At 36.5% G+C, this 25,721-nt stretch overlaps 1 protein-coding gene across 2 annotated transcripts in view; it reads right to left on the reverse strand.

The window, feature by feature from the left end:
* The window catches only part of slc38a3b (solute carrier family 38 member 3b), a 29,097-nt gene extending 13,739 nt beyond the window's left edge, over positions 1 to 15,358 (reverse strand). Inside the window, exons 1-8 of one of the 2 annotated variants that reach the window (XM_051898172.1) lie at positions 15,178 to 15,358; positions 7,167 to 7,311; positions 6,444 to 6,464; positions 6,268 to 6,349; positions 5,994 to 6,109; positions 3,037 to 3,110; positions 2,370 to 2,462; positions 972 to 1,053 (exon numbers count right to left, since the gene is read on the reverse strand). In XM_051898172.1, the coding sequence (XP_051754132.1) occupies positions 972 to 1,053; positions 2,370 to 2,462; positions 3,037 to 3,110; positions 5,994 to 6,109; positions 6,268 to 6,349; positions 6,444 to 6,464; positions 7,167 to 7,270 (572 nt within the window). In that variant the 5' untranslated portion in view covers positions 7,271 to 7,311; positions 15,178 to 15,358. The remainder of the gene's footprint in view (positions 1 to 971; positions 1,054 to 2,369; positions 2,463 to 3,036; positions 3,111 to 5,993; positions 6,110 to 6,267; positions 6,350 to 6,443; positions 6,465 to 7,166; positions 7,312 to 15,177) is intronic. The other variant, XM_051898173.1, reaches the window with a different exon arrangement.
* Between the last annotated feature and the right edge of the window lie 10,363 nt (positions 15,359 to 25,721).

A 25,721-nucleotide genomic window follows, 5' to 3' on the forward strand; every position in this document is an offset into this window, starting at 1 on the left:
TCACTTCATGCTGCACCTGGTCCTGAAATTATACAAAAGCTCTCAGTCAATGCATAATGTTAACTCTGAAGCACACGCCTCCATCTTTGCTCAGTTTCTAACATTGCTGACCTGTTCAATATACAGTACTGAAAAGCCTCTGGAACCACTGTGTGAGTATTACACTGCTCAAACAAATAAATCACCATACCCATCTACACTTTCACACTGTTAATTGAAAGCCTTCAAACTAATCCAGTTATTCTGAAATATACATTACAGAAGACACAAGATTTTGATCTTTAACCTTCAATGACACTGTAATCTTGCTATTAAAAATTTGCCTTTGTTGTGCATAGAATTTAAACAACGACACTCACAGGCCTAGTAATTAAAATCACGTCTCTTTTTACTAAAAACACAAAATGCATTTATTTGCTCCAAACAAACACTATGATGTGTCTGTTTTCCACACAATAATTAAACTTAATAAAACAGATGCTACACTAGGATTTAACCTGAGAACACAAGCAGCTGAATAAAGTTATAACCAAGAGCTTGTTTTCAGATGCGAGAAGCGAGTTGTGTCTACTGACATCAGCACGTTAAGCAGTTGCCATGACAGTATGCTTGTTTAAAGCAGCTGTCACGCACAGAAGGACAGAGGTGTGGTGGGAAAGAGACAGCATCAGCCAATCAGCCTTCGTTCTCTTATTAACTGACTAATCACAGTTAAAAGCAGCCACCACACCTCCCCTTGATGCTAGGTTGAGATTTTTGAGTGTTTGCCCTAGTGGACCGGAGGTATTTGACCTCAACGGTGACATCGTCAGCTGATAATGACAGTACATGTCCATACCAGTGGTTGGAGTAACAGTCAGCGAAGAATTATCAATTCATTCACATTTAACTGGCTAAATTGCACGCTGAGGGAAGGTCAAGATTTTCTCGTTTCATTTCAGCATTCTACAATGACACTCTAAAGTACTTACCCTGAACTGGTATCTGTTTTCAAAAACGCCTGCAGGACCAGTGGGAACTCTGACTTGACGATGTATAAGTAACTGGACATGGCTACAGGAAAGATAAAAATGAGTAATTTAGAAGAAACACAATCAAAAGAATATAACCATCATGTTTTTATGCTGATTTTGCTTGTTTCACCCTGCTGGAACATGTCTATAAAACTCTGGAAACCGCTTGTTGAACTATTAAAAAATAATAGATAAATATATATTGCTTTATAACTTTAAAAAAATAATAATAATTGTGCAATATATGAAACTTATCTTGGTATCTTTATCTATTTTTTTTTTTTTTTATGCATTTCGCAGATGCTTTACATCCATTGCTAATTTATGTGTATTTTTATAAGTATAATATTAATCTGAGTCAGTGTGACTGTAATATATGTTTTTGGAAAATCCATTAAAAAGATTTGTCTACTATTAATATTATATATATATATATATATATATATATATATATATATATATATAGGTCATTGTTCATGGCTCATCATGGCTTTACATCAAAGTGTTTAAATTCATTTTTGACTGTTTTTATGTCAGGTGGTACAACCAAATAGTTGTATGTATATACTGTAGTTGTACCACCTGACATGGAAACTGTACCAAAGTGTGCCACCCTGACATTTGAGAATTTACAAATGGCTGGACAAAAGTTTTTCAATTATCTCAACAGCTTTAAAACTACTGATATTTATAAAAATTTGTTTATATGAAAGGTTTCAAACCTAAAATGATGCCATAGCATTTCGTTTTTATTTTTTTTATTATCAAGACACCATTTTAAATTGTTAGTCTTAGTCTGTTCATTTGTTTGGACAGTTGCACCACCTGACATTTTAGGGGTTTAAGATAACAAAACATAAAATAATATATATTATTTAAATGTACTAAAAATGAATTTAAACTAAATAGGTTTTATAGAATAAAGTGATATATGTCATCAGATTATTCTAAGAGGAAATAATGCACTTGGATACAAAAATATGCATGTCATGTCACTGATCCATATATACATACATATATGTATATATAAATCTTTTACACAGATTAAATATGAAAAGTCACAGGTGAGTCCAACGAAACCTGAAGAACAGGCAGCAGTAATAATTTAGGGATAATATAACATGGAAACACTGTGTTAAATATCAGCATAAAGCAAGTTTCGTTATTTTGAAAGTGTGTGAAGAAAAGTACACACGTGGAAATTAACTGGTAAAACTAGAAAGGAAAATATAGAGATGAATGAAGGATAAGAAAAGACAGGAAAGGAATAAAAAAAAAGATCTATAAAAATGATGAATAAAGAAACTGTCTATTTGGGCAAATGTTAATGCCTCATTCACATCAGGTTTTCTTTACCTCCAATGTTTTGAAGAGTGATGGCGATTCCGGCCGCCATCTTCCCAGTCATTCCGAAGGCCCTGAATCCCAGCTGTTCGTATGATCTGATTCCTGGAAATGAAAGTCAGTAAAACATGAAGAGAGAGACAAATCTCACCACCAGAGCCAAGTTTCCACAAAACACTGTATCTCATGTTATGATTATCTTTGCCTGTGGTGACCTGGAAACTGAGTAAGCCCTAAAATGGAAGCTGAATTTTTTCAGAAAGGATATGACATCACAACAACACACTGAAATGTACTGCATTACAAGAAATGTCTCTTAAAATGCATTAAAACAATACATTTAACAGCATCAGTAATCATCAAAAAATGTCTTTATTATATCATTTGTTGCAATGTTTAGCAATGGTTGATCATTTTCAGTATAATATACATACATATACACACACACACACACACACACACACACATATACATATACACACACATTAATTAAACTATTATTAGTTTACATGTTAAAATTCCTTCCTCTAGTGTCACTGATCTCCACTATATTTAACCATCTCATGCAATTCCTGTTCACATTACAACAATAAAAATGCAGATTGTTATTCAGTGACTGTGTGTTAACTTTACCTAATTAGGAAATAACAATACAACAAACTGATGTAGCTTGTCTTACCCACAACACCAGAGGACTTCAGCAGGAGGTGAATAGAATAACACGACAGACCAGCTACAGCCGTGAGGAGAAACCTGAAGACAAAATACAACATCACAATCACTTCCCATCTGTACAACACCATCTGAACATGCTAGATCTGATATATGGTTGATTCAAATGTTCACACAAGTAATCTTGCAAGAACAAGAAAGTTCCTCTACTGTAGAGTTAAAGGAATAGTTCACTCAAAAATGAAAATCACACTCACACTCAAGCCATCCAAGGTGTATATGACTATCTTCTTTCAGACAAACACAATCGCAGTTATATTCAAAAATATCCTGGCTCTTCCAAGCTTTATAATGGTAGTAAATGGGGCTCGAGAAGTCCAAAAAAGTGCATCCATCCATCATAAAAGATGGGTTTCCATAAGAAAAATATCCATATTACAAACTTTAATAATGACTGGCTTCCGGCAACGGCCATATACGAGTCTAGTTCTGGCGGAAGAGTGACCTCTGACCCCACGAATGATGTATTGACGAACATGGAAGAGCAGAGGATAGAGCAAAACAAAACACTGGTCATGAATTAGACGTCTAAAATGAGAATTTTTAAAAAGAAATATCAGAGGATTTCGATATAAGAGAAGAGGATCTTGAGTTTGTTGCCCAGCCATATTTGTTTAAACCACAAGAGCTTACGCTACTTCTACATCCTACATCACAATTCAGGTCAGAGGTCACTCTTCAGCCAGAACTTGACTTGCGTACGTCCGTTGCCAGAAGCCAGTTATTATAGTTTATACAGTTTTAAATATGAATATTTTTCTTACAAAAATCCATCGCTTTGCTTTAGAAGGCATTTATTAACCCCCTGGAGCTGTATGGATTACATTTATGATAAATGGATGTGCTTTTTTGGTCTTCAAAATCTCGAGCCCCACTACCATTATAAAGCTTGGAAGAGCCAGGATATTTTTTTTAATAGAACTCTGATTGTGTTCGTCTGCGAGAAGATAGTCATATACACCTAGGACGGCTTGAGGGTGAGTAATTAATGACATAATTTTCATTTTTTGGTGAACTAACCCTTAAATGTACTACTTTCTTCTAAATGTACTTACCAAACTGACATTTAGCTGACCTTTTATCTGAAATAATCTGCAGTACACACATTACAGGGACAAATCCCTTTGGAGCAGCATGTGGATAGGAGTCCAGCACAGATATTTAAGATTACTAACTATTAAAACCACTCAGATACAATATAAAGTCTATAGCTGGAGTTATAAGTGAACTGCATACATTCTTTCTGCCTTATAATAAAGTGTACATCATGTTATACTTTTTTTTTTTTTTCAGATGCATTAATGTTGTTGAGTAAGATTTACTGCTGAATGAATCCTGGGAAAGCGGCAGTATAAAGCGGCAGTATAAAGTACGTCTGCTGATAAACTGTTCTATGAAAGTCTATGATCAAACACACCACTAACCAATTTTACTGATTCATCCAGCTCTTTTCTTTCAGCTTATGTCATGGAAAGTCTGAGTTTGCCAACTTTCAGAAAGGCAAATAGCCGATAAAAGCTTTGGCTACACAATAGTGGAACTCTCTTGCAAAGCAATCATTGTACTTCCAGGATACTTTCACAAAGCTTCACCATAGGAGGCAGACTGTCCCTGAATTTAGTGTATTGCAAGTCTATTTGGATGACAAGTACCTGATAAATGGCAAGTAATTAAAAACGGCAAGAGATGAGCTTTGGAAGGACTGTAATCATTTATCTCTGTTGTGATGCATGTATTTGTCCATCACATGGTTAACCGCTCTGTGATGTTAACACAAATGTTCTTTATTAGCAGTTATATATGTATTTTATTTATATGGCTATTTAAATATTAAATGGGACTATAAATGGTAGGCTAGTATAAAGGCAACATTAGAAACATGTGTCCTCTGTAACCAAGAGGCATCTGTGAGTTCTCTATCAACATGAGGTAGATGAATTTATTGTTATATACCTGGAAATAAGACTATCTTTGGAGGAAGCAGTCTTAGCCTGTTAGGTTATTTGATCAGTAGTATTCAATTCCCTGTAACCTGACTGGAGCGGAGGACGCCTCAGACGTCTCCCCGCTCTCCTCCCCCAGTCAAACCAAGGCAGGCCTGAGAGGAAACCAAATATAACAACTATATTTGGATGGGGGCAGGGTGAACCTAAAAAGAAGGATGTGTCTGGAGAACAGAGGAGGCGTGGCCAGCCCAGGTCGTGGCCTTTCTGGGGCCTTGGATAGACGAGAGGGGTGGAGCTAATGAGTGGAAAATTTTAAGGAGGAGGGAAGTAAACATTAAATGGGAGGTCACAAAAACGCATGTGCTAGCTTTCCTCCTCTACTCTTTGGAAAAATACTCTATTAAGTAAGTACTGGTAGTCAACATATTCCTCAGATGTGCGTAGCATACATAGGAGGTATGGTAGAAGCCAGTACGTTTAGCATTAATTAGTATATATATTATAAGGATTCTTTGATGAATAGAAAGTTCAAAAGAACAGCATTTATCTAAAATCGAAAGCTTTTGTAACCAAGGATGCAAATCTAAGGTTTCCAAAAAAGGCCAAACGGTGGTTTGCATGTACTTTAACAGAATGCAATCCTGTCTGGTACAGCCATGTTCACGAACATCAACGGCCTTCAAGAGGAAACACTCAATTATTCAAGAGCTTGTCTGGAAAAATAACAGATGTAGTACAATACTTTAATTACCATGGCAATTAGACAGCCAATGGGCTGCCAAATGCTTGACATTCAGATGACGTTAAAATGCTGACTCATTGAGGGCTGGACGTGACAGGTTCATTTGCATGACTATAAGATGATTCAGTGATGTTTCACATCAGAACAAACATAGAACAATGGATTACTTTTACAGCCAATTTGTCATTAAGAGGGTAATGAAGGTATGTCACTTACAAGAAAAGCAGTATGCCAGTATTGGCCATTGCGTAGGCCAATCCCAAAATCCCACTGCCCATAATGGCATTGCCCAAATTGAAGACTGACATGCCAAAAGAGGTCTTCCCCTCAAACTGAGAGAGGAAATGAGATTGATAAGCAACTAAAACAGATAAAAATGACAAAACACCAGCAAAACTGCTACATCAGCTAACATCAACACATCGTTTAGTTTCTATGTGCTATGCTATTGGTTGCTTGAAAGTTCACGGCAAATGTTGCACATACTTACATCAGTGAAACGTGGCTTCTTGCCCTCACCGTTGGGCAGGAACTCAATGTTCTCAGCGAGTGTGCTTTCAGGATCATCAAATCTGTTGGATGGAAGACAGTGAACATTTAAATGACAATGATCTTGATCATCAACTAACTTCTTCTTCGTCTAGAGGTTTTCTGTTATTTACATACCTGCCGTGATGGGTACCATTTCTGAGGGTTGATAGAGAGTGTAAGATGGTCCATCACCGAGCAGGAGCAGAAAAGAGGGTAAACATGCACTTAGACAAACCCACAAGTCAACACATCATGCCAGAAGATAAACGTGCTTTGAGAAATATACAAATAAAGTCTGCATTGACCTCAGTACAGAAGCACACAATGAACATGATATAAGTCAGGTGTGTTGCAGGTCTGTTCTGATAGGGAAAGCAGGGAAAACATGCTAATAACCATAAGCAAAACCAGTTGAGAACAAGTATTTAAAGTGGCCTGGTTCTCCATGCAGGTTGTACGGGAGAAAGCAAACATTTCCTATCACATGCATTATCTTATCTTATTGCCGCATGACAATGAAAATCAAAATGTTAATAAAACCACTATAAGTCCCTATAAGGCAAGTCATTTTACTCAGCGGCCACCATTGAAACGCCTCTTGGTCAGCCATTTCAGTCATACAAGTACAGCTCCTATCTCTTTGAATGGGGAAGCATCAAATTCTCCAAGACTGTTCACCAACCTTAGACACAATGGCTTTACCAATCAGCGATTGGCTCTTTTATTTAGAAGGTGGGACTTATTCTGCCATATTGCGCATTGCACTTTCTCCCATTCATAGTAATATGAGCGCACCGCCTTTGTTTATTCAAAGTCTATGATAAAACTGAATAATCAGAGTGATGCAAAAGTGCTTACTGTTCTTCCTCCATCATAGTCTTCATTGGCATGCACATTTCCTCTCCCAGGTCATGACCTTTCCCATTGGGTAGGATACTCGTTTCTGATCTGGCAGGTTCCATGGTGGAAGCAGTCGATATCCCACAGTTCTATGTGCGAGTTGCTGAAAAGGATAAAGGATTTTGACAAAAATGTACAACTATATGTATGCAACTATATGAATATTAACTATATGCATCAATTATAAACACCTAAAAATCTGTCTCATAATGTCCAGGGTTGTTACTGTTAACTAAAACATTTTCACTAACTGAAATAAAATAAAATGTAAATATTATTTGAGAAAGTTACACAAAAATTTGAAATATCGCCTTGGAAATTTACTGAAATAAATGAGGTTAAGCTGAAGTACTAAAACTGAAATAAATATGAAATAAAGCCAATCAGAAATATAAAAAAATTAATTAATTAAAAAAAACAAACAAATAAAATGTCAAAATCACATGAAAATGTGATTAGTAATACTACTGAACACATGAATGGTATTAATAAATACTATAATAGCATATAAATATAACTAAAATAATACTGCATATGTCCTAATCTATAAACTATAACTATATACTAAAAGCATAATGGGGTCAGATGGTAATACTATGGTACTTTGATGTATACCATGTATACTCATGTGCCAAGGTATTAGCATTGTACTTTTGTGCATTGTATATACATAAAAAGCATGGAATTGGTGTACATTTCTAAAAAAACAATCTAGTCCCTGTTAATTAACTATAAGAAAATTTTCATTTCTTCCTATTATGCCTCATCTTCACAACATTATTGCATTGTGTAGCACCTGTCAGTAATGCACAAAATCACTCTAGAAATCATCTCAAATCAGCCTGATCGATTACATCACTACCACTTGGCAGTTCAGTTAAAGCAGTATGGCCACCTAAAGAAATGCCAACTAAAAATTCACCAGGATTATTAGCGATTTAGTGGCTGGCCTTTCACCAGTCTCCCCTGAGACCTAATTTCCATTTATGCATGCTATTAAGTCGTCAGTTTTCAATGACAACAATGAGACGCAGCCCACCAGGGTGTAATTTTAGGCCAGCAGATGTTCTCGCTCTTCAGCGAACAGTCTCTTCACATTCCCTGGAAAAATGGAGTCTCAATAACATTTACCACGTCACTGTTTATTTTATGATTGAGGTTTTTAGTCCACTGAATAGTAGGGCCATTGAGACGGCTAGCTGTCATGATAAATTTAACACACACTGTTCACAACAACAACAACCGTCTGAGAGGGAAAGAAGAACTGTATGAGTGTGTTCATTTGGGGAAAGTCTTAAGTCTAGTCCATTTCCAAATGAGACTGATGCAGACATGAGATTAGATTCCAGCACTACTAAAATTTAAAACTACTAGCAGCAACATGTTGTGTCAGAGTGCCATGGTAACTTTTCGAAATATTCTGTGCCTGATTAGAAATCTTACCATGTGGATTGATGTAATTTTAAACATCAAAATAGTTGTTTAAATTATACTATTGTTCAAAAGTTTGCGGCCAGTAAGATTTTTTAAAAAGAAATTAATACTTTTATTCTGGAAGAGCACATTAAATTGATCAAAAGTGACATTAAAGACATTTATAATGATTTTGAAAATAATAAGAAATCAGCATATTAGAATGATTTCTGAAGGATCATGTGACACTGAAGACTGGAGTAATGATGCTGAAATTTCAGCTTTGCATCACAGATATAAATTACATTTTAAAATATATTTAAACAGAAATCCGTTATTTCAAATTGTAATAATATTTCACAATATTACTGTTTTTACTGTATTTTTGTTCAAATAAATGCAGCTTTGGTGAACATAAGAGACTTTTTTTTCAAGGTTTTCTATTATTTTAGCATCAAAACAGAAAAAACAATTATTTTCCACTAAATACCCGGACAAAGTGGGATAATGTATCTTCAGACAGTCATTATCGCAAAACAAACCTCTCAAAATAAAGCCGATCACCCTGTCAGGGTTCATTGTGCGATAATGACCAGCTGAATGTACATTATCCCTTACATTTTATCCTTACTGAGGTATTGTTCAATTACCACTGTACTTACAGGAACAGATTTAACATGATAACGTGACAAGCTTTTGATCAGGCACAAACAGCAGCTCTTCTTTGGGGTCCAAAAGGGGTTGTAAATTCTAACAGGAGCTTGAATTTCACATGACGATGATATGTGAGGTATGAAGTCCTGAGGCTGCCTGTGATACACGTTTTTGACAGCCCTAACACCGCTTAATGCCGAGCTGACCCACAAAGATTGAGCTCAAGGTTATTAAATATGTCTGATCTGATAAATTTAGGTCCAACTTTTTGACAGACACAAGTAGATAGTGTCTGTCATAGTGGATAGATAGTGGATAAAAGGCAATTTTAGGGTTAATCTTCAACAGCTAACTACTTTTTGAGACGAGCGAAATACGATAACTCGCGGTATTAAGAATACCCATCATGCTTTTGTCATTTTCATCATCTCTCGCAGCTGTTTCACACAATGCACTGCCCTTGACGTCCATTCAGCAATGTGCTGCTTTATCAAAAGGGCTGTACAGACATCACGCTGACCAAAACCTCAAACTAGGGTCAAGAGACAAGATTGACTCTAGACAAAATCTACAGACACATTTTATGTCTCCTTTAAAAACGCCTCATGCACAACGAGTGAACAGTTGCCAATGACCTTTGTAAAACGTCTCTTTCAATCTATTTTATGAGGCTGCTGGAGTCAAGGAGATGGATTAAATTATAAACTGACATTACTGTTATTTTTTTCCTTTTGTCAAATGCTTTTTCCCACACAGCAAGTGCAAATGTTATGGGTCTGGATCTTTATTTACAAGGTATAAGTCTGCCCTGGCCAGTTTGTTCCATGTTCCATCAAAACATCTCAGCTCTTGATGCCAATAGCAGAGAGAACACAACCTCTGCTCTGATTGGTTGGCGGGCTCAGCTCCTGAAGCCCATGTCTGCTAGTGTGGAAGGTCTGGCACTTCACACATTCACATTAGACCATGTTTAGATGTTCCCCTTTGAACAGTAGAGCTAATATGACTCATCTGAAACCATTTTGAGGTTAAACATGGTCCCATAAGCATCATTTTTCCCTGAGGAGTTTTCTAGGGATAAATTATGGGAATTTATGAAAAGGAACGCAAGGAACATTTTCATATAACTATAAATAAAAATGTTTTTGTTAATTCTTTTTCATACATGTTTCACTATTTAATATATATTTTTGATATATTATTTATATATATTTGTATTATAATAAATCTATAATGTATTAAAAATGTATATTGTATTTAATATATATATATATATATATATATATATATATATATATGTGTGTGTGTGTGTGTGTGTGTGCGTGTGTGTGTGTGTGCGTGTGTGTGTGAGTGTGTGTGTGTACACCTTTTACATTTCAAATTTATATAATTATAAATTATCTTATAATTAAAATCATTCATTTTTATTTAAAAAAAAATCATATACATTAATAAAATAACTTTTTTTATAAATGTATACATATAATATATATGCAATGCACACACACACTTTAAAATATTTTATTTTATTTTTTTTATAAAATATAAAAAAAGTATAAAATATATAACACCACACACAAAAACAAAAAAATTATATATATATATATATATATATAAAACCTATATTTTTAGATTACACATTATACATAATATTTACTTTTAATAAATTACGTAATATTTAATAAATTTCAAATTTATATAATTATAAATGATCTTATAAATTATAATTTTTTATTTTAAAATAAAAATTTTATAAATTTTTTTAAATTATTTTTTATAAATTTAAATTATAAATAATAAAAAAAAGACATACCTTTATCTGCAAAGCAAAGTGAGCTCTGATGTACCTATTGAAATTATTGAAATAGCGTTCATGGTGACAAATTAAAAATGTCACCACGAGCATTTTTAATAATCGAATATGTGATTAACAGTCATTTTGTGGGGTGTATATATTTCACAGACAATTATTCCACATCATTTCATCTCTTCTCAAATTCTCTGACCTGGACCGACCACAAAACTCCCACATCTGGTTCCCACAGATGATTGACAGTCATCTTAAGTGTGTGTGTGTGCACGTGTGCATGCAGGAGGCAGATAACAGGCTTTAACTACTTAAAATGCTTAACTGTTTTGGGTAGCAAGTGTGGCTGTCAACATCTGCAGACAGAGACATCACACTACTGAATGTGATTTGACCGTGGTGATGATGAGTATAGGAAATCATTTGAAACATGTGGATAATGTCAATTAAACTCATGCTTACACAAGGAAGCTTTTAATTAGGCAGGCTGAACTGTTTCACAAACAGTGAACCACATATAATTGACACCCTGAGAGTAAATGCCTCCTTCCGTGAGCTTCCAATTAATAGACGAGGATGTCTGTACCTTTAAATTGGTCCTGAACTAAAGATGAACGTTTCACATAGCACAAGATTGCTCAGTCTTTGCTTTCTAAAACATCATTTTAAAAAGCAATCTAAAGCAAATGACAGTTTTTCAGCGTAGAAGCAGACAACAAACATTAATTCTTCTCTTTATGAGCAAGTCCGAGGTTCACCAAGTGTCAATTTGAGTGCCAAAAGGCCACCTGCCCACCGTTTTACATTAATGCCCCAGAGGCTTCTGGGGGTAAACTGAGGTTCAACACTTTCACCACAAGCGCTCTTCAAACAAAGCCCTGCTAGCCCTGATGTTAACCACACCAAGCACTTGGTAACTGTACACCTCAAAAATAAACACTGTGGTGGTGTTACTATGATACTTAATGATACCATGTTCATGTAATATGGTATTAGCTCCAAGGTACTTCTTAGAATACCATGCTAGTACCATGTTTTGGCACACTTTTGTCAGGACTGATTCAACCTCTTTGAGGTTAGAGGGACCTGCCCTGTGCAATGATTGCTCTTTACCAGACTGCCAGCTGAGGTTTGTTTTACCGATAAAGATTAGTGACATACTTACTCTGTCTGTATTATGTTAGTTTCTATCCATCTATCAACTCACTTTATCCACCTGACTGAACTCTGGTACATAACACCCACTTTTCCCAATCCAATCAATTCCTAATACATATAATATCAAGTCTTTTTCCAATCCAATCAACGATTGGGTTGTTTTTGATCCAGCGGTTGGGTTAAATGTTTGCTCAACCTGCTGGGCAGTTTTATTTAACCCAACTATTGTTTAAAAATGACTATATGGATGGCTTAAAATGAACCTAAAATAGGTTGGTATTTAAAAATCAGACACTAAAGGCAACAATAATTTAGCAATTTAATAAATGTTTATTGTTTAATTATTATTCATTAAACTTATTAATGTATGTTCATTTATTAAACATATTAATAAATGTTAATTTCCAACATACTTTGGGTTCATTTTAAATGAGCAATACAGTCATTTTTAAACAATAGTTGAGTTAAAATAAAACTACCCAGCAGGATGGGCAAACATTTAACCCAAACACTGGGTTAAAACAACTCATTCGCTGGGTTAAAACAACCCAGTTGCTGGGTTTGTCCATTTTCAACCTAACTTGGGTTGTTTTTAACCCAAATTTGGGTCAAATATGGACAAAGCCAGCCATTGGGTTAAATTAAATTTTAACCCAACGGTTGGGAGTCGTCCATATTTGACCCAAATTTGGGTTGAAACAACCCAGCATTTTTTAGAATCTACTTTACAAGGAGGCGATTCTGTATGAATTCATACAATGCCATTTGTATGGAAACCTATGTTTTTTTTTAGAAATGAATGAAGCATGAATGTCCACCTCTAAACCGAACTGTCAGTGCATAAGCAGATCGTACAAAAATGAATTCACATGTGATCTTGGTCCTGTGACTCAAAAGCATAAATACAAATATCACATTGTAACTTCAGGCTCAAGTGTATACATACATGAACTCCTCACTTAAATCAGACATGGCTGCTATCCTACGAAATCATAGGCTCATCTCTGGCCTTGGGCATGAGGTCGGTGACCTCTTGTCTGTCAGCACCAACTCAGAAGCTCAGACCTCACTGGATGCAAATGTTTACATCCAGGACAAAGTTTGAGGAAAGGATACGATTGGTCGGGCACGTTCAGTTAATGTCACGTGTTTGTCTCTAGCAAATTCTGGGACATTCTTGTTTACTCACGTTCATTGATTGCAATGTTTCACTAAAAAACAGATTTTTGCCTCATCACATGGTCACACCTCTTCTGATATTGGCTACCATGTGAACCATTGATTGACCGTTACTGTCCATTCTCATTCAAAGTGCGTCAAACTGTATTGGCACCATTCTGGGGTGTAACAATATATCATGTCACAATATATTGCAATACAAAAATGCAATGATATGTATCATGGATAGTGACAGACAGTATGTATTGTGTATAGTTCACCTGAAAATGAAAATTACTGTGTGAGAAAAAAATTCAAGTTATCAGTATAATAATGTATAATAATGCAATGAGGGAATATTTGTGGGTCCTGATAATGCCAAATGTCTTGTGTTACTAGTAAAAAGTGGCCTACATTATTTTAAATATATCTAGTCAATAACAGAGTGCAAGCATATTCGTATTTTTCTGTATTTTCAGCTTCAGAATCATGATATTTTTATTCTGGTGTCAACATTGTCCTGTGCATTGGGTTACCAGCACCAAGACCAAGCCTATTAATTTCCACCCCCAATGTAATACCAAATTTAGCATTTTAATAAACAGTTAAGCTTTTGTTAACCTTTTACCATATGTCTTGAAGTATAGCAATAATACTGTATCGTGAGTACAGTATCATGATATGTATATTGTTACATCCCTAGCCCATTCATTAAAATATAACTTCTGCTGATCAACTCAGGGGTGATTTCTCACTTTCTCCCTGACCTCTGACCCCTCATTCCCTGACTGATGAGCATAAGGTCCAGAGAACCAGAGATTCAGAGCTGACAGGCCATCTGGCATGCCAATATTCAATACACTGCCATGAACTAAAACCCAAGTACACTCTCTTAAGCTCAACTAGGAGACAAACCCCATTTGGAGAAGTAAATGACGGAAACAACAAGTGGTAAGAGATCCTGTTAAAATAAGACGGTGGCACATGCAGCAGGTATGGAATATAACATGCATGTAAGTGTTAGAAAATAAGCTACTTCTGCATCTCATTTTCAACACTTATCAGAAGGATTGGCTTTATTATAAGCTCTGTCAGTCAGAGATCAGATAATGATTCTTCAAATGCTGTTTAGCCACTTCACGGCCCCTGAAGACAGCAGAATGCACCTTAGACTATTAATGTGGACAATGAGGACAGCAATACATCAAATTACTTCAACAAATTAACCAAAGTTAATAAAAGTCTGCTTTTGAAGCTAATTAAATTAATTAATTTTATTGCCAAACTACTAACATTTATTTCACTTTTTGATTAATTTTACCTTTTTAATTAAGACTTATACATATTTTTAGCTTTTAAGCCACACAAAAATATATGAATCACTTTAAATAGAAAATTGAACGCATGTTCATAAGAGGTGTATTCAAGTCATTGTCACTATAAACTGCATTTTTTTTTTTTTTTTAAATACATTTCTGAATAATATATCTGGACAAAAACAAACAAACGTGACGTCACTGACTCATACACAAAGTAATAAAATAAGCTAAGGATGTAATTAACATACCTTTAATTACAGTCCTGCTCTTTAAGACCATCAGGGGAATCAAAAATGTTACATTTGCGTCCACAGTAAATTCACAATAAGTCCATTTTCTACAACAATTAAATTTAACCTAAGTATTTTCTTTCACTTATTTCCGTTTTCTAATCTTATAGATTATGCATATCAAAAGTACCTACATAAAAACACATTGCCAATAAACATGTATCACTTACCAGTCAGTGAGCCCCGGATCTGAAGATCTTCACGACTATAATGAGAAATGCTGTTCTCGGTTTAAGTTTCCAGTGTTTCCGATGCTTTATGTTCCTGTAGTTCTTCACCTCGTGTGGTTCGACCACAATAGAGACAAAGCGCTTTTCTCACTGCTTTGAGAAATGAAGTGAATTGGTGAAGGTTGTATGCATGAGTAGTGGGGGGTTGTTTAGGCCCCGCCTTCTTTGGAGCTCGTCCAATGGCAGCCGATGAGATCCTCCAGTGGCCCCTCCCACTTCTTCCGAGAGCTCCATGAAGAAAAACTGTATTGATAACCTGGAAAACTATTCATTGGTACATGATAAATGAAAACTGGTAACACAAATAAAATAATTATAAGAAGCAAAATAAGAATACTGTATAGGAATATTGTACATTATAATCCCTTAATTTAATACAATTTACAGTTTAGTAAGTCAGTTAGTTAGTTAGTTAGTTAGTTAAATGATGTAAGAAAATATCACATGGTTAAACTTTAAAAGGTCTTTGATTTCCTCTACCTGTAAGAGCAAAAATACCTTTATCTTATTCTAGTCTTACTGGATTCTTATTAGAGGACTCTTATTTAAAATAAATAAATAACATAAAATAAAATAAACATAAAATAAAAATAAATATTTTCTAAAATAATAGAATTTATGAAATAAAAAGAATTTATTAAATACGACAATTAATACAATCAAATAATTCAATTACATTACATTATAAAACTGTCATTTTTAGTACGAGTTTAATTAATCCCTTTATTTAATGCAATTTACTGTTTATTAAGTCAATTATAGAGTGATTAGTTAGTTAGTTAGGTTAGTAAATGATGGTCAAACTTTAAAAGGTCTTTGATTTCCTCTACCCGTCTAAGAGCAAAAATCATAGTTTATCGTAGTAAATAAAATAAAATATAAAAAAAAGAAAAGAAAAGAAAAGAAAAAAAAGAAAAAAGAAAAGAAAAGAAAAAAAGAAAAACAAAATAAAAATAGTTTTATAAAAAAATTAAATGTAAAAAATAATAATTTTTAAATAAAACAACTAATACAATTAAATAACAATTAAATGTAATTACATTTTATAACTTAGAAATTATATATATATATATATATATATATATATATCCCTACTAAAAAAAATATATATATATATATATATTTTTTTTTTTTTTTTTTAGTTGTTAAACAGAACAGCATTATCAAATCAATCAGGACCCTAAAGTACATTTCAGTTGTGTCTTCAGAGCTGAGAATACTTATAGCCAACATGCCCTATAAAGCACAGAATCCTCGTCTGTCCCTCTATCTGTGTGTCTGTGAACGAGGGTCCATTTTCACATTAGACAGGGATGAGCCATTCAACAAAGTAGTGAAAGAGCTACTGGTATTCAGCAGATGTCCAGTGTCCCGTTGTCTCCATTAGGTTTAAATATAGTCCTGGAAGTGTGTGTGTACGTGAATGTCAGATGGATATACCTCAGCCACTGCAGCTGTTCACCAACACTCCATCTATTTGCGCCATGGAATGCCATCTGAATTTAGCAGTGCATACATGCAAGGGAGAGAAACCATTGGCTGTCTGCTAAACCCACACACATGCAGTGCTGTATAAATGTTATCGACCTGTTAATTAATCGGTAAAGATTGAAATTGAAATAAAACTAAAATTAAATTTAAATTAAATTTAAAATAAATTAATACTATTTAGAAACAAAAACAAATAACAATGACAAGAACACAACAAAATTAAAATTAAAATGAAAACTGTAATGCAAAAAAGTTAAATTAAACAATTAATAAAAACTATAATACTACATAAATAATACTAAAATAACACTGTATCTCACACACTGAAGTTTAATATTTATGGTTAGTGGTTTGTTCAAATATCTAATCATATTAGCAATAGTGAAGCTTGTCTTAGCAAACACCACTAATATGTTGACAGTCACAAAAACACTCAAGTTCTCCTCTGATAAGACGGTTGTCAGTTCATTAGATTCTCATTGGTTTTCTTCACTAATAAAAGACTAAGCAGCTGCCTTTCCATCACAGAAAACGCACTGGTTTTTGCATATGTGTCACAGTGAGCGGTAAATTAGCATCTGCCAGTGCTGTCAAAAGCACTGTACTGTTCCGCTCGACCAGACTAATGACTTTAATGGAATGTTTCCGTGAGTAAATCTGAGGGTAAACGTGCCCTCCTGACTCTACAGCTGAGTCTCACTCCAGTTCCCCGGACAGAAGAGTGGATTAGAGTCTCAGAGAGCACAGTCATTAATTGATGTGAGTGAAGACTCTTCAAATGCTGTTGATTTTTTCCCTTTTGTAGAGGCATGTCCTGAGTTAGACGCATTCCTGGGTCAACATTCCTGTCCGAAAATTTTATCATACCCTTATACACTCTATCCCTACCCCTAAACCTAATCCTACCCATTATTTATATCTAAAATCAGAGGGAAATGATAGGTGAATAACACTGATGTAGAAGCTCCTAACCCTGGTTGTAAGCCTAAACTTAAACTTGTCCCTCAAATCTGATTGGTTGATTAAAATGTTGTTCCAGAAACATGCTGTACTTGGTGAAATGAGGTTCTGTGACAAATGATCAATGCATTCATAGAATTACCATTTAAATGTACAAATGTACATTTATCTAAATTGTTTCATGTGTATAATGTAAATAAATATGTATATGTGTATATGCATGTGTGTGTGTGTATATATATATATATATACACACACACACATACACACACACACACATATATATATATATATATATATACACACTACCCAGACAAAAAAAAAAAGTGTTTGGATTTTAATAGGAAAATACTTAAGAATCTATGAATGGATCATTATTATAGTGATTATTTTGTTTCTAGCATGTTATATGTTTGGCAATAGCTTTATATCTCTTAAACAACCATGTAGGAAGACACATCATGGCCATATTCCAGGATGACAATGTCAATGTCAATTTCACCAGGTTAAAATTGTGAAACAATGGTACAGAGAGCATGAAGAATCATTTTCATACATGAATTGGCACCTCTGAGTCCAGACCTTCTTTGGGATGTGCTGGAGGAGACTTTACAGAGTGCTCACCTCTTGCATTGTCTATACAAGATCTTGACCAAAAATTGATGTACCTCTTGATGGAAATAACATCACAACATTTATTTCCACCGAGAGGTGCATCATTTTTAGGTCAAGATCTTGTATTGACAATGCAAGAGGTGAGCACTCTGTGAAGTCTACTCCAGCAAACTTACACTGAGGTCAAGGTCAGTGCCGATTCATGTGTGAAAATGATTCTTCATGCTCCCTCCCAACAATTCCTTCACAATTCGAGCCTGATGAATCTTGACATTGTCATCCTGGAATATGGCCATGATATGTCTTAATACATGGTTGTTTAAGAAATGAAAAGCTACGCACTCCATCTTTTAGGGTTAAAAGAACCGTTGCCAAACATATAACATGCTAGAAAAATAATAATCACTGTAATAATGATCCATCCATAGACTCTTAAGTATTTGCCTATTAAAATCCAAATAGCAACTTTTTTTTGGCCGGGCAGTGTGTGTGTATATATATATATATATATATATATATATACATATTTATTTACATTTGGATCAACTCAGTTCAAATTTTCTCAATGAACCTTAAAACTACTTACTAAAAATACTTTTAAAAAATTAAGATGTAAAATGTATTGTGTCTTTTTTTTAAGAGTGATGAACAAATAGGCCAGTTATTGTAGAATAGATATCAAACAATACCACAACTGTTGCCACCAGTTCAAGGTTTAACGTAATCCAGCCAGATGATCTTGAATGAGTTCCGGACAGCATGTTAGGAAATCTGTCAACTTATTACAAATCTGATGTGTCATTAGTCCAAAAAACAAAACTGACATCCACAAATGTTTATTTACTTACTACTGGTACATTTGTGCTGTTTTGAAACATCTTTTGATTGCAACACATTTCTTTTCTGTGATGCAACAAATGGATTATTTTTCTTATAGCAAAATGTTCACCTTACATAAAATCCAATCACCCTACAGGAAACCTAATAGTACTTCATATTAATGCTGACCTCTGCTTCCTCACGGGTTCAGCAGGTTCATGTGTACTGAATTGAGTTGTGCCGGCTAGAGGGAAATCGTCTTCCTAATATCATGAGTATTGTGACCGAGGTCGAGCACGACAACAAATGCATCAAATCATGTCTGTATGTAGTGTCATGTTATCCCTCACCTGCCCTTTCCAACTGCCTTGGTGTACGTAACCATGGCGATGTATTGTTAGCTGACTGGTTTATTCTAATGGCAAAAGATTCATTGATTTTGGAGGAGCTCCTAACTATGTTATCACACCTGTGCCAGTGCCATCACTCAGATATACTGAGAGAGAAACAACTACAGAGAAAATGAAAAACATCTATCTATCTATCTATCTATCTATCTATCTATCTATCACCATGATTTTGCCAATTAAGATGTTCCTTGATCAACATATTTTGTTGATCCTGGAACAACATTCCTATCTAAAGCCTAAGCCTAAACTTGACATAAACTGTAAAAGTATCCCTCAGATCTGATCAGTTGATTGGAATATTGTTCCAGGATCAACAAAGACCTTCTGTGCCAAGCATCTGTCTGTAAAATGCAGATTTTTCAGGTTTGGAGCAGAACTTTTGACACAGTCCATTCCCTCCTTGTGAAACTAATTTCGCAACGGCCTATTTTTTGGGTTTGTTTCTTAGAGTTACAGCTTTCATTCGTAAAGTGTGCTGTTTGCAGAGAGCGGTGGGCGGACGCTCACATGGACTCCTGACTGGGTGACCTGTTTAAAATCCAGACAACAACCTATTAACATCCCCAAACCAAAACACTGATAATGTCCCCAGCATGTAAAACAGCACGTTTCTGAATTAATTTTCCATATACGAGAGGGTCACGTCATCTGCTCAATATTACAAGCATTTCTTTTTACAAGAATATTACAATTACAAAAAAAGTTTTCAGTTTTCATACTAGAAAAGAACTCTTTGATACCTTACAGTACCATGCAGACCCGGCGCCATAAGGGGACAAAAGTGGGTGTTTAATTTGATATCGAAGATTGCTCTTTGCATTATGGAAATGTGACCACTGTTATCGAGACTCCAGCTGCATCTAGAAGAATGAGATAATCAGAAACTTTAAATAAGTTATAATATGCATATGTAACTCCTCTGGTTCTACTTGTTCCATTCTAAGAGGGGTTATCAGCATGGGAGGGGGGCACGCTACCAAAGGACGATAAAGACCACAGCCTCTAGCGTCAATCGGCAGTACGCCTCTTGAGGCCCAGGGAGTGCTCTTACTAGCTGGCCTCCGTTACACTCACCCTCTAAACCTCACTCCCATCTGGGTCACGGCACCAATGAAACCCCTCCGGTTCTACTTGGCCCGCTCCGAGTGGGATTCGAACTGGTGTCTCCGGCTTGGGAGGCGAGCGCGCACTAACAAGGACAGTAAAGACTGCAGTCTCTATCGCACCTCTTGAGGCCAGGAGTTTACTCGCTCAGCTCTTACTAGCTTGCCTCCATTACAATTACCCCACTAAACCTCACTCCCATCCGGGTCACGGCACCAATGTAACCCCTCCGGTTCTACTCACCCACTCTGAGCAGGATTCAAACCGCCATTTCCGGCAGGAGAGGCAGGTGCGCTAACAAGGGATGCTAAAGACTGCAGCCTCTAGAGTCACTTGCTAGTGCACATCTTGAGGCCAGGGGAGTGAGGTTTACCCACACAGCTCTTACTAACTGGCCTCCGTTACACTTACCCTCTTAAACCTCAATCCCATCCGGGTCACGGCACCAATGAAACCCCTCTGGTTCTACTTTGCCCACTCCGAGTGGGATTCGAACAGGCGTCTCCGACTTGGGAGGCAAGTGCACTAACAATAACAGTAAAGACTGCAGTCTCTAGTGCACCTCTTGAGGCCAGGGGAGTGAGGTTTACTCACTCAGCTCTTGCTAGCTTGCCTCCGTTACACACACCCGCTAAACCACACTTCCATCCAGGTCACGGCACCAATGTAACCCCTCCAGTTCTACTCGCCCCACTCTGAGCAAGATTCAAACCGCCATTTTCAGCATGAGAGGCGGGTGCTCTAACAAGGGATGCTAAAGACCGCAGCCTCTAAAGTCACTTGCTAGTGCGCCTCTTGAGGCCAGGGTAGTGAGGTTTACCTGTACAGCTCTTACTAGCTGTCCTCCGTTACATGTAGCATAAAATTAATGAGTGTATCACACAATCAGACATCTCTAATCAGCAGCAACAATTATAAACCCAAAGGAATAACAAGGATTTAGGATTAACAAGCTTACATTTGTCAGCATCTCTCGTCAACTTACAGTTCATTAAACAACAATGTGCTGAACTTCAGCGGGGTCTCAGTCACAAGCTCAGTGGTGTCACACAGTGATGGGAATGCATGGGAAGGCCAAGGAACCAAAAAGTTCCTTGAGTCCAAACAGAAGACAATTTGGTAAAGAGTTTACCAATGTGACACCAACATTTGTGCTACAGACATGAATAAATATTTAAATGAGGATGGATCTGAGCCATAGAAACTTAAGTGTGGAAATTTTTGACTTAAGGCCCGTTAACACCAAGAATGATAACTATACAGATAACTATAATGCTAACTATATTAGCATCCACACCAGCGGATGATATCAAGAGCAAGATGGATTCGGATTGGCTGTCATTGGTTTAACTTTTCACCGTTCATCACCTGGGAAAAAATAATTCTAAAAGTAATTCCAATGATATTGTTCCACTGTGCAATTACCGTTATAGTTGTGGTGTGAACTCTGCTATTCTTTTATATTTAGAATGATTTTTAGAATTATATCTTTATCGTTATAGTTATCGTCCTTGGTGTGAACAGGCAGGTAAGAAACATGCAATACACAATGTGCAGATTCAGTTTCCCTGAAGCAACTGGGCTGACGTGTTTTGCTCAAGTGGATAATGGTCAAGGAAACACAGTAAGTCTTCAGATAATGAAGCAGCCCCACTGGGGTTTGAACCTGCTACCTTTGAATTGTCAGAACTAATCATTATCCACTATGCCGCCACAACCACCACATTGTTCAAAACGCAACAAAAAAAACTCTTAATAGGTCATTTGTGCATAAAAAGAAAACTTTTATATAATACATAAAATGCATTCATGTATACATAAAAACATTATTAACATTAAATCAAGTCACCTACATACATATATATATATATATATATATAGCACTTTATACATTACAGATTGTTTCAAAGCAGCTTTACAGTGATAACAGGAAAATGATTCTATGATGCAAACAGTTAATTTCGGCTGTACAGCAGCTCTAAAAAAAACAGTGTCATTGCTCAGCTGAAGTCAGTTCAGTGTTGATTCAGTTCCATTGTAAAGACCATCAATTATTAAATTAGATCATTTCATAAGCAGTTCTGCAGAAACAGTGATGTCGTCGTCCAGCTCAGTTCAGTTTTTTCATCCAATAGTGTCAGTGCAGTCAAATCAATAATATTGTTGAATATTAAGTGTCCCCAACTAAAGCAAGCCAGAGGCGACAGTGGCAGGTGACAGAATGGAGAACAAAACCTTGGAAGAAACCAGGCTCAGTCGTTGGGGGCAGTTCTCCTCTGGTCAACGAATGAACACAGTGAGATTATGATTCAGGTTGCATCACAAGTCAGAAATCAGGTTGTGAATCGGTAGCATTCAAAAATTTCATCCAGTTCCTTTTGCTTGAAGATTGGATTCATCACACCAGTATGGAGATGAAGCTAGTCATAGGTCTGTGCAGAGGATTTGTCTGGTTCTTGTGGTCTATGCTGAGGATCAGTGCCGATGGCTGTTGTGTCGACGAGTCCTTCACAGGGGATTGTCTAGTTGATAGGATATCTGCTGACATTCAGGGCTGCATTGTGGTCGTGTCTAGCTGCAGGTCCACCATCTGGATATAGACCGGATACGACTGACTACGGAAACCTCGGGATAAACAGAGAGACTGGCGCAGATGCCATTCTTCTTACGATGTAACAAGTACATTGGGTGTTATGGGAAGTGTTCCCGGTTCCTGTTGACCTAATTTATGCAGCCTAACAATCCTTTAATGGATATGAATTAATGTAATAATGTCTTATGTGTATGCCAGGCTAAAGAGATGTGTTTTAGTCTAGATTTAAACTGACAGAGTGTGTCTGCTTCCCGAACAAGGCTAGGAAGATTGTTCCAGAGTTTGGGTGCTAAACAGAAAAAAGGATCTACCGCCTGCTGTTGATTTTGATATTCTAGGTATTATCAACTGATCATCTTTCTGCTAGAAGAACTAGTAGGCTTACTGACATGTAAACTAAGGTAAATAGTTGGTCTCTAGGTTCTGTGCTGTCAAATATACAGTAGCTAACAGATGTTTTGCGCCACAACTGTTATATCATGTCTTTTATCATTAGTGACCTGGACCTGAAGTAGATGCAGCATTTTATAGAAACATGTAACTATCGATATCAGACCACCGTCAGTGAACCGACCTGAATCTCTAGTTGACTCCAATAGGAACATGACAATAGGACAAATGAAACTCACTGGAAAACTAAGCGATATGATTCTCAGAACGCTGGATGGCTTCTAGGTCAGTTCAAAAAGTTTGAGTAAATACACCTCTCACACGATGACTGCAACAAAAAGCTTATTTCGCAGGAAGAACTTTAAAGTGACTTCAATTCCTCACAATTTTCCCAACAAAAAAATGATTCTCAAAAGTCTAATCAGTTCCAAAGGGTGGATCTGGAACAATGCTTGTTTTATGAGACTCTCTCTTTGGTGTACAGTATTGTAGAGCTGGGAGTCCTTCCAGTGGATATGAACTATGAGGTGAAGCCTTGTTGTATCATCAATGACATTTCTAAGAACTCAAAGCTGAGAGAAAACAAAAACACAACAACAAGAAAGTAGAACAAGTAGAACCGAACAGAACTGGTATTAGATGGTTTCCTAAAGAGTTCACCTCTCATCCTCACCTCTCATCGAAAACAAACTCACATGTACACAGACCTTGGTCCACAGATCAATGCTCTTTAAAAGGACTCTCTTCAAAGGATCCACACTGGAAAACAAACCCTGAATGATAAACATGCTCCCTCCCAAAAATACATGTCATCTGAAAGTTCTAGAATGTTACGTGGGCTTATTTGAATTAATTTAAAGGAATCTTAAAGTGTTATCAATTATCAGTTTCGATATAGATAGGATTTTGGGGGTTTGTGTCCTGATTACAATGTTCAAATACAAAAACACTGGGGAAATATGTGTGAATTTGTAAGTGCATAACAACAAGTCAAGACAAGAGGTTTGTTACAGATCCCAAGAGACAGACTCAGAACCCAAGAGAAACGGAGTTGTCTAAACTATAGATGGGAACATCAGGAAGAAAAACTGCCAAATTATTTTGCATGTCAAGGGAAATCAATCATTCCAAATGTATAAACCTTTATGGGAATTTCAGGAACAGGCATAAGTTGATGTTACCGATCAGGCATAACATTATGAGCACTCTCTTCATCACAGCATCTGTTAGTAGGTGGGATATATTAGGCAGCAAGTGAACATTTTCCCCCGGTTTCACAGATGAGGCTTAAGCTAGTCCTAGACTAAAATGTATGTTTGAGCTGTTTCAACTGAAAGCAACTTGCAACTGACATATCTTACAATATGCCAGTGTTACTGTTTTGTCTCAAGATGCACACCAGTAATGTTTTTTTTTCTAGGGTACATTTATAAGAGCTACTTAAATAACCTAATTGAACTAAGGCCTAATCCTGGCTTAGTCTAAGCCCTGTCTGTGAAACCGGACCTATGTCCTCAAAGTTGATGTGTTAGAAGCAGGAAAAATGGGTAAGCATAAGCATTTGAGCGAGTTTGACAAGGGCCAAATTGTGATGGCTAGACGACTGGGTCAGAGCATCTCCAAAACTGCAGCTCTTGTGGGGTGTTCCCGGTCTGCAGTGGTCAGTATCTATCAAAAGTGGTCCAAGATAGGAACAGTGGAGAACCAGTGACAGGGTCATGGGTGGCCAAGGCTCATTGATGCATTAATGGGGAGCGAAGGCTGGCCCGTGTGGTCTGATCCAACAGACGAGCTACTGTAGCTCAAATTGCTCAAGAAGTTAATGCTGGTTTTGATAGAAAGGTGTCAGAATACACAGTGCATATTGCGTATGGGGCTACATAGCCGCAGACCAGTCAGAGTGCCCATGCTGACCCCTGACCACCGCCGAAAGCGCCAACAGTGGGCACGTGGAGCATCAGAACTGGACCACGGAGCAATGGAAGAAGGTGGCCTGGTCTGATGAATCATGTTTTCTTTTACATCACGTGGATGGCCGGGTGCGTGTGTGTCGCTTACCTGGGGAACACATGGCACCAGGATACACTATGGGAAGAAGGCAG

This window comes from Ctenopharyngodon idella, chromosome 6 (assembly GCF_019924925.1).
Source record: "Ctenopharyngodon idella isolate HZGC_01 chromosome 6, HZGC01, whole genome shotgun sequence".
Taxonomy (NCBI): domain Eukaryota; kingdom Metazoa; phylum Chordata; class Actinopteri; order Cypriniformes; family Xenocyprididae; genus Ctenopharyngodon; species Ctenopharyngodon idella.